Source organism: Hesperophylax consimilis, chromosome 17, assembly GCF_061612785.1.
Source record: "Hesperophylax consimilis isolate HC1 chromosome 17, BYU_Hcon_1.0, whole genome shotgun sequence".
NCBI classification, from domain to species: Eukaryota; Metazoa; Arthropoda; class Insecta; order Trichoptera; family Limnephilidae; genus Hesperophylax; species Hesperophylax consimilis.
Window position 1 is genome coordinate 20,181,110 of NC_142852.1, and position 16,110 is coordinate 20,197,219.

Genomic DNA, 16,110 nt, shown 5'->3' on the forward strand with positions numbered 1-16,110 from the left:
TCAATCTTCAACAGGTGAGTGAATTTTCAATTTCTTGTTAGGGGCCGTTCAAGTATTATGTAACCGCTATAGGGGGGCAGGGGGGTCTTTGCTTTGCTTATTTTTGATGATATGGGAGGGTGGGGGGTCGAGATAGTGATTACGTCAGCACTGCTCAGCAGTAGTTATTTTTTTTTACACATTGCCAACCCACACATTGTCTATGTTTGAAAACCGAATACATATTCGGGGATTCCCACTGTGTCAATAAAGTTTGTTTAAATGAATATTATGTGCATTAAAGTCCTCTATCCTAAGTCTATTTTATAAGTGCTGCTTATGAATCAATAAAAAAACAGAATACATTAACAGAAAAATGCATATAAAGGTACCAATTTTTACGTAAGCATGGGAGGGGGGGGTAAGAGCTTTGCTTACTTTTGGTGACAAGGGGGAAGAGGGGGTAAATAATTGTAATAAATTTGCTTACGTAATACTTGAACGGCCCCTTAATATAATATATATTTTAAAGAATTCAAACATTTCCGCAATATTAGCAGCTAAATGAACTAACGTCAGACGGCTAAGAATATGTAAAAAATACCAAAAAATTGATAATGTCGAATTTAGTTCACCAGGTCTTTAGTTATGAGTAACAACTTGTATTCCTCCAAGTCTGAACGGAATCAATCGATCGCGTTTCGATCATCCATGGATCGTGTATACAATTTATTTCAACTTAAGAACTTAGTTAATTCAATCCCATTCATTAATTAGCCAGTAATTTTTTATAACGAACGAAATTATGCATACAGCTTATCCTACACCTTGGAGTCCTCGCTAAAAGCAGCGGCTTTTGTCTACCGACTGTCGGAATCATATTTTGACCGTGTTTGCGAACATTGCAAACTGAGCATAAATGACGGATTTTGTCAATATCGTATTGACATGGAACTTTATGGATCGACATAAAATTATCGGTAGCTACACCACACCAATCGATCCGACATAGATTAAAGTTATCGATTTCATTGTGCTAGACTCCCAGGACTCTCACACACTCTCGATATGCTTTTTAAACTAAAAACACAAAGAAAATCATTAAAAAAAGTTGACCTTACTAAAGCTATTTTCTCCCACGCTTTGGTTGGTATGTAAAATACATTTTTCACAGTGTATCCTATTAATGCATTTGAAATTTGCAATTTTTGATTTATTATTTTTATGATTCTACAATATTGGCTTTTCCTTGGTCAAAGGCATCCTCGCAATTATTGTGAGCCATACAGTCGTACATTTTCTTTGGAGCTAAATGCAAAAAAAATATTTGGAGATTTTTAGAAAAAATAATAATCAAGTCAATTCTGTACCAATGTTGGTCAGTGCAATACAAACCGATACTTAAACATACTTTTTACAGTGAGAAATAATTTGTAATCCTAGAATTCGTGACATCATTGAAGGTCACTTGTTTGCACAAGTTATATGTTGATACCGTTTAAAATTTCTTTACAATAGTTATTGTCGCATTCAATCTGGAATGAACATACATTAATTACAATGGTTATTGTCGCATTCATTCTGGAACAAACATACATTATTAACAATAGTTATTGTCGCATTCATTCTGGAATGAACATACATGATTTACAATAGTAATTTTTCATTCATTCTGGAATGAACATACAATATTTACAATAGTTATTGTCGAATTCATTCTGGAATGAACATTCATTATTTACAATACTAAATGTCGCATTTATTCTGGAATGAACATACATTATATACAATAGTTATTGTCGAATTTATTCTGGAATGAACAAACATTATTTACAATATTTAATATCGCATTTATTCTGGAATGAACATACATTATTTACAATAGTTATTGTCGCATTCATTCTGGAATGAACATACATCATTTACAATATTTAATGTCGCATTTAATCTGGAATGAACATACATTCTTTACAATAGTTACTGTCGCATTTATTCTGGAATGAAAATACATTATGTGCAGTAGTTATTGTCGAATTTATCCTGGAATGAACATACATTATTTACAATGGTTACTGTCGCATTCATTCTAAAATTAATATACATTATTTACAATAGTTACTGTCGCATTCATTCTAGAATGAACATTCTGGAATAAACATACATGATTTACAAAAATTATTTAATTGCTTATATGATTGTGAACTTGAGTTTTCTCATCAAATAGGAGAACCTTATATCTTAATTGTGAGGAAAACCAATTATGAATTTACATGATCTGTAAACATGTATTATTTGTATATTTGTTGCATAAAATACATATATTAAATAAAAATAAAATAAAAATATCAATTTCTGAGAAGCTATAATAATTAAAACCAAATATAAATATATGTGGTCGTCGATATGTCAAATAATGTCGTAAATCGGTATCGAAAAAGAGCACCTTCTATTTTTCTTATCGAAACCGTATGGAACTGTACCACATAGAAATCTGTACGAAAATGACGATTAATACTCCCATTAGATCTACTGAGAAAAGTTCCTATTCTATAAGATTCATAGTTTTTGCAAAATTTTGCAATTGAGTTCCCTACATTCGTGTTATAAAAGTTAACAATTTTGGTTATAGTTATTTTTTATTTTATTTTATAAATTTTGAAAGATTGCAATTTTTGTCATTTTCTCAAATACTAGGCTCATGCCCGTATTGTCGTACATGATTTGTGTAAGAATAAAACTTTGTAGAACAATAATAAAACATAAGGAAAAGGGAAATTGTTATGGAAAAACACAAATTAAAAAAAATATTTATATATTATTGTTGAAATCATATAAGAAATAAAAATAAACATAAACACCCATCGGCTTATTAATGCAATTTGGACATCATGAAAAACTTTTATGTATATTTATTATTGGAAAAAAAACCGTATAAGTACATTTAAATCAAATAAAGTAATAAATTACTTGTAAAAGTAGAGCAACAATTAAACTGTATATAATATTTGTTTCAGTTTTGTGTTGTAATTAGAATTGCCTTGTTTTAAAAGAATAATGAAATGATGGATTGATTTTTCACAAGAATCATTTCATTAAGAATTCATAGGAAAATGCATGATATCCCTTAATGACTTTATTATGTTTTTGTATTTTTAATTAGACTTATTTTAACTTGTTTTAAATTCTCGTGTAGTAATGTGATCATTATTAATGTATTGAAAAAAATGTTTTTTCTAGGAAACGCCAAAGAAATTACTAAACGCGGTGGCCTTTGTAGAAAAAAATGACAACATTATATCTGAAATCGTCCTTACACAAATGGAGGTGGAGTACACGTAAGGCATTTCAACTATTAAGAAATAATTTAATGTTTTAATTATTGAAGATAAAATAACTCTAAAACAAAAAAATGTGAAACGCAAATATCAGAAAACAATTCTGTCGAATCGAATCCTGGAATTGATCCCAGGACCTTAACCTTGTCGGAGCAATTTTTTCATTGAACCTAGGACTTTAGCCTTGTCGAAGCCATTTCTCATTTAACCCAGTACCTAAGTTTTATCGGAGCCATTTCTCATTGAACCCAGGACCTTAGCCTTATCGGAGCTATTTCTCGTTGAACCCAGGACCTTAGCCTTGTCGGAGCAATTTTTTCATTGAACCTAGGACTTAAGCCTTGTCGAAGCCATTTCTCATTGAACCCAGTACCTTAGTGTTGTCGGAGCCATTTCTCATTGAACCTAGGACCTTAGCCTTGTTGGAGCCATTTCTCATTGAACCCAGGACATTAGCGTTGTCGGGGCCATTTCTCATTGAACCCAGAACCTTAGCCTTGTCGGAACTATTTCTAGTTGAACCCAGGTCCTTAGTCTTGTTGGAGCCATTTTTCATTGAACCCAGGACCTTAGCTTTGTCGGAGCCATTTCTCATTGAACTCAGGACCTTAGCCTTGTCGGAGCCATTTCCCATTGATCCCAGGACCTTAGCCTTGTCGGAGCCATTTCTCATTTTTTGTTTGAGACTTGTTGTTAATATAATTATCTTCAGTGATTAAATGTAACAATTTAAAGTTTTACCAAATAAGTTAATCCACTATAAAATTAAACAAATGTTTAATGACTATTTCATGTGATTGTAATTTTGTTCTTCGGTGAAATTTTCAAAGTATTTACTGTAATACATGAGCACTACCAGAGGCGGCATCAGGGATCCAGAAGTGGAAGGTCAATTGGATCGTCTTAAACCATATAGAACTAAGTCAAAAAACTTACATTTGAGAAAACGATGGTTTTGCGTTTGGTAATGCTGTGTAAATACCACCATCACTATGGAACTAAATTGTGACCTAAATTTAAGATAAAGGCTTAGATTGAGTTTTGAACATATATTTATTATTCCAGCATATTTAACATATCAATTAAAAATCATTTAAAAAAGTTAGTTCACTCTGGTTGAATACTTCGGTAAGTTAGTTCAAAGTTAGTGCACTCTGGCTGGTTATATTATGTGACTAATCTCTTCCATTGCATACATTAAGTGAACTAAGTTCATTCTTCGAAAAACTCGTCGTCTGAAGCAAGTTCTAGGCCATCAACATCTTCATCACTTGCATTTCCTGATTCTTCTTTTGTACGCAATGCTTCAAAAAATGGGTGATGAATCGGTGGAACATACTTTAATAGTGACATTATGTCATTCTTCTTTGCTTGTGCGATTCGATTTCCTGCAGGGTACAGTTGGGTTAAAACTACCTTGCTAACATTGAATGGTTTTCCCCGGAGTCGCTTATTGAGGTTCACTTCATAGAATTCAACTGCATCGTTGAGAGTGTACTTGAACTTCAAAATGCCTGGTCTTGATTTCACAACACATATTAAACGCATTTTTAACCATTCTACTTTCATTTTTTTGTTAGCGACAGTGGTTTTTTTCCTGTTTGTGAGAAATGATAAAATCGGTTTGGTAGAGACAAAATTTTCAGGGATCATCGTCGAGACTTCAAAGGATTGCTTTCGTGGTCGACATTCACGAATAATAGCGTTGTAATCTTCCACGGAATACACATTTTTGTGATACTTTAGATGTTTTTCAATGTCCCCAAAATCGCTGTCGTTAGGAAGGAAGCTATGTCCTGGCACTGGAAATTTGTGTTCTATAATGTCGATTGGGTTGTCATCTCTCTGAACAATGTACATTATTGCTGCTGCCATCTTGATGTTCCGGTTTTGTCCACCGCAAGAGTCGGACCAGAGCACAAGGTGGTTGGAATTAATTTCGTTAGATGCTAAGTATTTTAGAAGACATGATGCAATTTCGTTTGGCCCACGAGAAGCAAGTCCTTCGTGCCAAACATGCATAGTAGCCTTATCATTCTTGCATTCATGCATTCCTAGGTTATAAACTGAGAGCTGACGCTTATAATATGCTTCACCTGTAGATATCTTGGGTATTGGCAAAGTTTTCTGTAGGTCGAAAGTCAGCATTTCAATTTCTCCTTTTTTTGCAAGCACTATATCATTTTTTTTGGAAGTCTGCGTAGCTTCAACACGGGCGTGGTGAAGAGCAAGGTCTGCTTTCAACTTGTTCATTTTGTCTTTGTCTTGTTCTGACAAAGGTTTTCCTTCTTCTGCCCTTATTTGCACATTAAGGCTATCACAAGTCTTGCATGTATCCTTCTGTGGTGTCTTGAACTTGAGATTAAAAGATCTACGAAAAACTCTCTCGTATGATGATTGACTTACTGGCTTATTGTTTTTGAATTTGCAATCATCGCAATACAACCTGTACATCATGCATAGGTTTAACCCTGGCTGCAGATACTTGCAATTGGGGTTTTTGATACGCGTGTAGTGACTGATGTAGCGAGGAAAGCTTTTAATGTGGTCGTGAACGAGTTTTTCAGTGGCAGCATCAAGTTTATTTCCTGGCACATGGCGCCCCCTGTTATCGGTTAACTTTCCGGATCTACTTTTTACAAGAGCTCGATGCACACGAGCACTGTCAATCTGTAAGGTATTCAAAAACATCAGTTTGCACACCTGAATGTCCTTTTGGTCCCCCTTTAAATAATACGCCCTTGACTCTTGTCTTCTAGATGCCAATCCTTTCACACCAACTCGTTGTTTCACACTGGTAGTCTTCACAGAACCAGCAAGAAATGCAGTTTGGGAATCCCAAGACCCGTGCACATAAAATCTGTCATAACATGCCTTTTTGTTGGCAGTACTTAGAAAATTGTAGCACTTACGTCTACAAGTGCATTTATAATCGATAAAAGGTTTGCCCGTCATAACCTTTCCTTTGGATGAAGTGTATTCTTCTGCCGAATTTCGGTGCTTTTTCCTTAAATTTTTTCGCCACTGCGCAGCATCAGCATACTTGCTTTTCACTTTTTTTGCCCCTTCGTGTAAAACGGCATTAGTTGGCAGTGGCAATGCGTTTCCCTCCGGGGAAGAAGTCTCACTGTTTTCAGCATTTTCGGTGAGTTCACGTTCCGCATGAGGAGAATTTTCAGCGCAAATGCGATCTGAAAAACAAAATAATTATTATGAATGGCGAATTTCACTTATTTTAGTCTTTAATTCAACCCTACACTATCTCTAACCATCAAATACAGCAGCCTTCTGTATCATGTTGCTTCAAGTTTCCCCTACATTGATTCAACCATACTGAACTAACTTTTAAAGTGTGAATTTTATTGCACTTAACCTGAGCTTTCCAAAATTATTATTCAACTTATAAATGCTTAATAATAAACACAATCTGCAGTACTCAACAAAAACATGATTTTTTATTTATTTATCAAAATATTGAAAGTTATCATGATTTTGCTACTTAGTTTACTTTGGTTGAAGACTGGAGTGGCTAAGAACGATCCCAGTTCAAAATAACATTTATTTCCAAATACTAGTAATTATTCAAATAGACTTACCTTCTGAATCACTAGGAACATAAGTTTTATCATTGTCATCTGACAATTCACTGAAATCTGACATGGAACACTCTGAAAAGTCATCATTTCTGCTGACCGACGCGCGACCTGTCATGTAGGAAGCCATGTTGGATACTGAGTTAGTTTAGTGTGGCTTGAGAACTAATGGAAGAATGCTCGTTTCTGATTGGTTCACCGTGCTAAAAAACTATCTATGATTGGTCAATCAACATGGTTCTCTCTGGCAAAGGTAGATTATGATTTGGAGCCCTCATTTCAAGCACTAACTCAAAAACTGCAAAAAGTGAGTTAGTTCACTATGGTTTCAGACGATCCAATTGAACAAAATGAATATAAAATGTTAATAATATTTTTTTTCAATAGATGAATGAACGCATAAAAGAAACAACTTAAAAAAACAGTATTATAGCTAAGATTATCTGTGACAGTTTCACTTGATTACCTTTTTTGCTTTCTTATAAAATTATTTACAAAATAAATAAAAACCAGTTTCGTGCTTGAAATCGAACGTTTCTAGACTCCGTTTATCAAGCGATTTTAATGCCTATTACCTACAATATAAGGTATACCAAACATGAACACATTTTAATAATTCTATCTCACCGCGGTCAGGTCCGAAAATCCACTTAAAATAAATTTTGTATGACACTAAGGATACGTCAGACATGATGGTGTTTACCTCCTTCGTCTGTATAGCAAAGAGAAAGAAAGTAGTTAACTTGGGGACAAAACTTAATATGACCCACGCTAGGTATATACAGTAGCTTTTCAGTTTTCTGGAACTCGCTATTACCGTACGAATACGCACGAATATTAAAAAAATAATAATCGGTTAGTTTGTTCAATCCTTTTTTTATATTAATACTATTGCAGCATATTTTTGGAGGACATTGACCAAAATACCTCTGCGGACAAGCCGCCACTGAGTACTACCCAATGGAATGACTTCAGCCGTGATCCCAATATCCTTCAGCAGCTAAGGCATAGATCGGGGTTGTCTGTGTCGGAAATCCAGACCACCTATGCCGTACCTGGGTACGGTGGTGATACCAAGTGATCCTTCAACATAGTAGGCCTTCCATTTACATCGCCTCGTGAGCAGATTGAATTCGAAATGGGTTAGGTTAGGTTCCAAGTCTGTAGCATTTGGCACCTACAGTAAGGATTTCAAAGGATTTTAAAAATTTAAAAACTGTCAAATTACTTTACATTTCACTTGTTAGAAGCCAACACCACCATTTGGAGTCCTTACTACTGTGTACATGAGAATTCCCCTGAGCGCGTCCAACATAAATTTTTACGTTATATTAATTTTAAATTGGGAATACTCATCGAAAACATTAATTACCCCTCTCTATTACATTTATTGGGACTCGATACATTAAAAGAAAGAAGAATTTGTTTTGACCTATTTTATTTATTTAAAATCGTTACCAACCTGTTGAACTCCCCTGAACTTCTTTCGCTAATATGTTTCCGTGTACCTAGTCGATCAGTTCGTTTCAAATTACCCTATCACTGCAACAATACAGGATCTAACGCTGAACTCAATTCCATAATGAATCGCCTACATGTACTTGGTAATAAATATGTTTTGGATGAATCTATAAACATTGCTAGTTTATCCTCATACAAACACCACTTAATTAAAACTGTATGTCAGCGCTTCTCTGATTGAATATAACCAAATACAGTTTTAAAGTATTAGTTTATCCGGGATTTATTGTAAATTAATTGTTTATATATTTATATATACACATTGTTGCATTGTATTTATAATAACCATTTCTATTGTTCTCTTTTATGTATTTTGTATTTATATTTTTTTTATCTATGTATATTCTGTATTTATAATAAGTAAAAAAAAATGTTATTCTTTTGTAAAAGCCGCTATAATCCGACTGGACAATTGAATTGAACTGATTTTATTTTGCTTGAATTTAATTTAAACACATATAGTAGGTAGATTTGTAGACAATACGTAAAATTTCATGACCGAAGTAAAACAGAACACATAATATTTTTTGTCATAACATTGTTTAATTGCAGAACAAAAATAACTTTCAATGGAAGAGTCCAGCTTGAGAACGGCCCAGAGATGTTCAACGTCAGTCTGAAGAGAATAATAACATTTCCAGATTCACTGGACATACCTATCCTTGTTGCACCTGGCGAGGTAAGTTTAATAACATATTTTTCCGATTTTATGTCCGGGTTAAATCTTCCCCAAAGGAAAAATTAAACCCTTCCACACACTTTTCCACAAATGATCATCTAGTCAATCAACATTATGAAAGTGCATTATATAAGCAAAATAAATACAAGAACAATACGTCAACTCACCAGATATCAAATGGGAAAATAATTCACCGACTCCAGATATTTTCATATCAGAGGGTTCGGCTCGGTAGAACTCCTAACAGGGCCTATAAATCCTACTGATCCCTCAACATATATATTTGAAAAATCTCTCGTTATCCTACATGTATTTAAAATTGCTGATTTTTGCATTTTTATATACATACATTTTTTGATAGATCTAATACGCCTAAATTTTGAATGAGAGAGTTAGGTATAATGCCAGTAGCCGAAAAAACAAATGGTAATATTTTTATAGTCTGAGAATGCCAAATTCTTTATTATTTTATTTTTTATGTTTTATTATTATTCTCAAAATTCAATTCGTAATTTAGTTTTGATGATAAATTTTGGTACATATGGTTACAATATTTTACGCTAGGGTTACTAATAAATGATAAACCAAGATTTCTTACGGTTTGCAAATTGAATAAATATATAACAATCTAACATTTAAGAAAAAGTATTTTGATCTAAAATTTTTGTTCAGGTATGTTTTAAACATCGAATTTTCAATGTTAAAAATGTCGATAATATTTGTATATTTGTTCGTTAAACTACGTAGGCGAGGAATCGGCGAGTTTGCTACATAATTAAAATTGACACTGTTTGTGAACAGTGTCAATTTTATGGGTCCTTATGCCTTGAGTGTCGAGTCAACTCTTTTATTAAACTTTTTTTTACTTTAACTCCACACTCTCTCCTACAACATCGGTCTTTTCAAGACTCATTTTCACTCCTTCCTCTCGTCAAAAAGATCCGCCACACAGCATCCCCAAAGATGACAGTCCCTGAGGCCTTCCTCTCCTCATGCCCGCCTATGTTTCCCGACTATGCACTCGTGCCGAAGAGATCAATTCCTCTAGTTTACTAAGTAATTACCTGACACTGTGCTAGGGATTTCAATATCTCTCTGCGGATGTAAGTTATTTATATTTAAGATTAATAAAATCCGGACATTACCATTAAAATATTGTATGTAAAAAGGGTTCGAAATCATATAAAATGTTTTTCAAATATAAAACTAGAGGTAAGCACCAGATTTTTAATTTCTAAAGATGAATTATTAACATCCCGAGGGATCCCTCTAGAAACATTTGAATAGCCCGCTATTTCAGTAGATGTTATTTTTGAAGCTGTCATTTTTTGACATTTGACAAGTTGAAACTACGTTTTTAATAAAAATGGGACGATTCACGCTTCAACAACGCATTGAAATTATTAAAATTCACTTGAGTGAATCAAATGCAAATCATATTGAGTGATGAGGCCCATTTCCACCTCGGTGACTTCGTCAACAAGAAAAATTGTCGCATCTGACGCTCGGAAAACCCAAGAGTTATTGTTGAAAAGCCTCTTTATCTTCAACGTGTGACTTTTTGGTGCGGTTTATGGTCCGGCGGAGTCATTGGACCTTACTTTTTCGAAAATGAGGCTGGAGCAACAGTTACGGTGAATGGATTGCGCTACCTAGAGATGATTAATGATGTTTTATGGCCGCAATTGGATGGTATTGATCTGGACAACGTTTACTTTCAACAAAACGGCGCTACGTGCCACACAAGCAACGAAACCATTGATCTTTTACGGGAAATGGTTAAAATAACACCTCTTATTGGAAAACCCTGAAAACATTCATCAGAAATAATTAAAATAATCCACAAGGAAAGATCGTTTTTTCTAGGCCTGCTAGGGAAATTTCGACCCTAGGTCCGTCCTTTATACTAGGCTGCACGCCCAAAAATGTTTGTATACGACTTCATCACTTATGGCGTTAAGATATCTCAGTTAACTTTAGAGATTTGCTATGGAAAATTCAACAAATATCTGTCCAATACAACAGGACCGCGCGTTGAATATTTTTGTCGTTAATATTCTGGCAATATTTTAGGGTATTGTCTCCTCTAAATAATATCTTCTTTGCAGATAATAGGATATGAAGAGAAACAGAACCTCGACGAACAAATTTGGTTATCAAGGCGCGGAATACATTCAAATAAAAATACTCCGTTAATGAAAACGACGATGGGGGAACAGTTAGAAAAGGAAGGCGATATTACAAAAATGGTGGATAAGGCGACGTTACACGATATGGTGAGGATAATTATACATACTTTTATAATTATCAATATATTTAACTAACTACTTTGCTTCACAGTTTTCCGCGCTCAACATTGCGAAACTTCAAGGGGTGATTTTTTTTAATTTTTTTTTTATTTACTATCGCCCTTTTTCGGGGCTTTAACATGTGAATATTTAGAAATATACATTTTTTTATTGTACATAACTGAATTGCTTCATTAACCTTTCCTTATCTGTGGTGTGTATTTACTACACATTGCTTCTAATAGCTTTAATAACTCTATAAACATAATAAATTCTGGGTTCAGATTTTTGGTATTCCTACGTTATACATTTATGCATTGAATTAAAAAAATATAATTTTATATGGTTTTCAAATTCAATTAAGAAACATAGATTTTTGTTAAAAATCGGAAATAAATACAACAATACAATCAACGATTGATGTCCCGCTTTAGCTCACTATGCGGGAACATGAGAAATCCACACGTCCGCAGTTGTATTTTGATTAAGACCATCGATACCTACGACCGCATAGCTGTGTGTGTGCTAGCCGCCAGCCAGTCGGTCACGGACCGTGGTTAGATGTGGACTCCTCGCACGTTTTTTTAGCATCTGCCGATGGTTTTTCATGTTTTCAGCAATTAAATAACAATTATTATCATTTTGGATATAAAATATAATAAACATCAGCAATTAGCTATGAATATTCATATTTTTCCGACATTAACTCGTTTATTTTGATGTGTATTGACTACACAGCACCGGAACGCGTTGATTTTTTTAGCACAGTAAGGGAAAGGTTAATAACATTTTATATTTGTTTAAAGATAAATAATAATAATAATAATATTAATAATAGAATATGGAATAATTGCTTGGGGAGGAGCAACAAACGCAGCTACCGCTCAAATAGAAATCGCACAGAAAACGATATTAAACGTAATACTCAAAAAAAAAACTAACCGACACAGACCAAATATTTAAAAGCTGTGACATACTTGATATACGCCAATTATACCTTTGGACAAAGACACCATAAATACCACGCTATTAAAGCATTCAACAGTCTTCCACTTGAAACAAAAATTGAGGAAAGTAAAAATAAATTCAAACACAAAATAAAAAAATGGATTAAAGAACAAAAAAGACAATATTTCCAAAATTCTATAACATAAAGAATAAAACATACACGCAACACAAAAAAATATATAAAACACGCAACACGCACAAACACATAAATCATTATAAATGCCGATTTCCATCCTCTTTTAATATTTTTATTTTAATGTGAAAATTAAATTTTAATTTCTAATCTTTATTTTTAGTTTAAATTTATCTTTATTTTAATGTTGTTTTTTGTTTAAATGTATAAATTCGTATATTTTAAAATGGGGGCCTCAGCACGGGTAAATAACCCAGTGAGGCCAACATTACTGAATTAAGATATGAAATACTGTAAAATAATGTATCAATAAAAAAAAAAAGATAAATTAAAAATGTCCACTGACTTGGTATAATTGTTTCCCTCCATATATTCAGGGCAAAGAAGAATACATATGGTAGTTAGTCCCAGAATTTCTGCACTGAAATAAATCCTGACTTCTATTATTACATTGTGGAATCTGAAGGCTTATGAATTCTAGCAATACCGGACCATCAACTAAATCATTTAGAATTTTAAGAAATACCAAGTCAGTGAAAATTTGAGCACATTCATATAATTTAACAGAGTGATGTAGTTCACCATAATTGCTGGAATACCCATTTTAAAATTTATAAAACGTAAGAATTTGTTTTGTATTCTTTCAACAGCGTGTACATGTATATTATAATGTGGGTTCCAGACAGGAGAATCGTACTCAAGTTGACTTCTTACATAGGCAAAATGTAACAATTTAATACACTTTGTATTGTTAAAATTTCTGGTTAGCCTTGTTATAAATCCCAACATTTCTAAGCCCTTATTAGAGATTTCTTTTGTGTGGTTAACAAATGAAAAAAAAAACTTTTAAAAAACATTAAAAAAAAATATGGACATTTGTTTTAATTATATTTTTTTTATGCTTACAATTTTAAAAAAAATTGTTTAAAATTTTTTCTTAGATTATCACGAATAACAACCATAAAAGTCTCGCGGTATGAGCGTGGAACAAAACGTATAGTGTAATTTATTTATTATTGAATTTCAGGGCCTCAATATTTCACTGGAAGTTGAAAAGCACATGTTTTGGAAGACAATTATTGCTTTGGCAGTAGTAGTGATTTGTTTGATCAACCCAAGTATTAGAGGATTTCTAAGAATGAGGTAATTTATTAATGATATTTTAAAGCATTAGAAATAATTTTTTTTAATGAAAATATTAATTTAATATCTACTTTTCATGTTGAATTTCAGACCAAAACCACCAACACATGCTGTGAAGCCGGAGCTAATTCCCATGAATAAACTGGTAATATTTTGTAAATATCTCAATAATATTAAAAATCGTTTTAAACATTTGACAGGCATCTTCATTGTCAACGTTTAACTTAGAAATTTTTCATGGACAGTATTGAAATGCGTTAAAAACTACTAAAACCTAGCTCTATACACTGTACATTGCAGAACACCTTAAGGTAGCTTTAAATTCACTGTATTTAAAAAAAAATCATAAACTAATATTTATAAGAAAAGGTTTTATGTAGGAAATTAAAAGCAATAATTAGTCGCCTAAAATATCAATACAAATTGAAAATAAATCCCGCAACGAGAATCGAACCCGTACCTTCTGATGTCCGGTCAGGTTCTCTGAACCACTAAGCTATTCGGATTATTTCCAACCCGAAAAATAATTCAATATGTACTAGTACCTCAATCAACAATTACTGCTTGTTGTGTTCGTACAAACCGGTCTCCAACTCGTCTTGGAAGGAGTTTATAATTAAATAGTTCTTTTAGATTAATCAGGGATTTATTAATACTCCACGTATTATAATGGTGACTCGATAGTCGACCTAACTAGAAGCTGGCTAATTGGAATCTGAAACAGTAAGTTTCTCTGAGAGCCTTCCCACTGGCCCTGGCGACTATTGGCCACTGGCTCCATCTTGCGGACTTCCAGGCAAGCTCTATGCACTGCCATCTGTGCGTGCATCTATGAAGCTCTTACTTCCCAACACTGCTTATTATATTGTTTTTCACCTGTAAAGTTTGTTGGTTGTTTGAAAATAAGTCGACATAGCTCAGTGGTTCAGAGCACCTGACCGGACATCAGAAGGCACGGGTTCAATCCCCGTTAGGGGCATTTATTTTTATGAGGGAGATATTTTCAATTTGTATTGATATTTCAGGTGACTAATTATTGCTTATTATTATTTGATTTCTCTGAACTGCTATTGTAGTTTGTCGTATTCAAAGGTTTAATCTAAGCTTCCATTTTCAGAATCCATATACCGTGGAGGACGTAGAGTAAAAACAGTAGCTAAATTTAAGAAGATTATATTAACAAAGAAGTACAGACAATACGTGGTTTGTCTACTGAAATATAAAGGATATAATAATTCTCCTTTGCAATAATATAAATAATATCTTTGACATCTCAGAAAATACTCACAATACTAGAACAAGACGTGCACGTCAACTTCAGCATCAAAAACAAACACACACCGGAACGAAAATACTACAAATACTGTTATATACAGACTTGGTGGTACTGTGAGGATCTCAATAATTATACGCGTGTGCGGATAGAATGTTTATTAAAACTTTAGAATGGATTGTCTACTACTATCTTCTTAGCTGTCGGTTGGGAAAAGAGAGCGAGCAGATGCATCCATCATCTTTTATACGTCGATCTGTCATCTCGCTCTTACACATTCGAAAAGCAGGCGTACCACCTAAAACCTTTCTTACAAATACCATTATGTTACGCTTTGCAATAATTCACTTTACACAATTCGAAACATCTACACTTGCACAACACTATATAACTGTCAAACCTCTTAATTATATATGGTTATATACAGAGGCGGATTTGCCCTTAGGCCTATGTAGGCCCAGGCCTAGGGCGGCCAGATATTGGGGGCGGCCAATCGTGACAAAAAAGTCACAGATGATAACAAGAAATTACTTCCTAAGTACCCAAATATTCTACGTACGAAATAGCGAAAATTAAAACGGTTTTGACCCTAGGAACATACTGAAAAGTTTGGATACTCCTGGTCAATATGATGGGTACTGAGAAAGGGGCGGCTACATGGTCTGGGGCCTAGGGCGGCCAAGACTGCAAATCCGCCTCTGGTTTTATACAGTATTTTTACCAGAATTATTATTATTATTGTAAAATAACTACGTAAAAACAAAAAATATTGAAAATAACAATTAAATCGAATCAAAATCCTCTGTTTTACCGGGACAACTCTACCTATTGAGCTACTGAGACTTGTTCAGTTAGTGTTATAATTATTTTCTGTTTCATGATAAGATTTGTTAATATTATTTTTCTCAATGGCTATGTCCGGACTTGCAAATATTTAATTAAAATACTATTTAAGATATATAGTCAAAAATGTAACGTAAATTGTATGAAATAATTTTTTTAAAGATCACCCCTTGAACGACATAACTCCTTTGATTTTGCAATGTAATTCTCTAAAGCTGCGTTTACACTAAAGTCTTCCACTAAGTTTTTCACAAGTTGCGGCAATTTGTTGCTTTTTCTACAAAATCGGAGCGGAGTGTCGATAAAGATCAAAGA

At 33.6% G+C, this 16,110-nt stretch overlaps 2 protein-coding genes across 2 annotated transcripts; one reads left to right on the forward strand and one right to left on the reverse strand.

Moving 5' to 3' along the window:
- The first annotated feature begins 3,220 nt into the window (after positions 1 to 3,220).
- Positions 3,221 to 13,820, forward strand: LOC149416174 (uncharacterized). The gene is made up of 4 exons (XM_089641898.1): positions 3,221 to 3,314; positions 8,981 to 9,107; positions 11,216 to 11,383; positions 13,770 to 13,820. Exons 1-4 carry the CDS (start codon positions 3,298 to 3,300, stop codon positions 13,818 to 13,820), a joined length of 363 nt encoding a protein of 120 aa, XP_089498024.1. The 5' UTR covers positions 3,221 to 3,297.
- Positions 4,213 to 7,244, reverse strand: LOC149416175 (uncharacterized). Its single transcript, XM_089642070.1, has one exon. The coding sequence runs from the start codon at positions 6,267 to 6,269 to the stop codon at positions 4,527 to 4,529; it is 1,743 nt and encodes a 580-aa protein (XP_089498196.1). The 5' UTR covers positions 6,270 to 7,244; the 3' UTR covers positions 4,213 to 4,526.
- Positions 13,821 to 16,110: the final 2,290 nt, after the last annotated feature.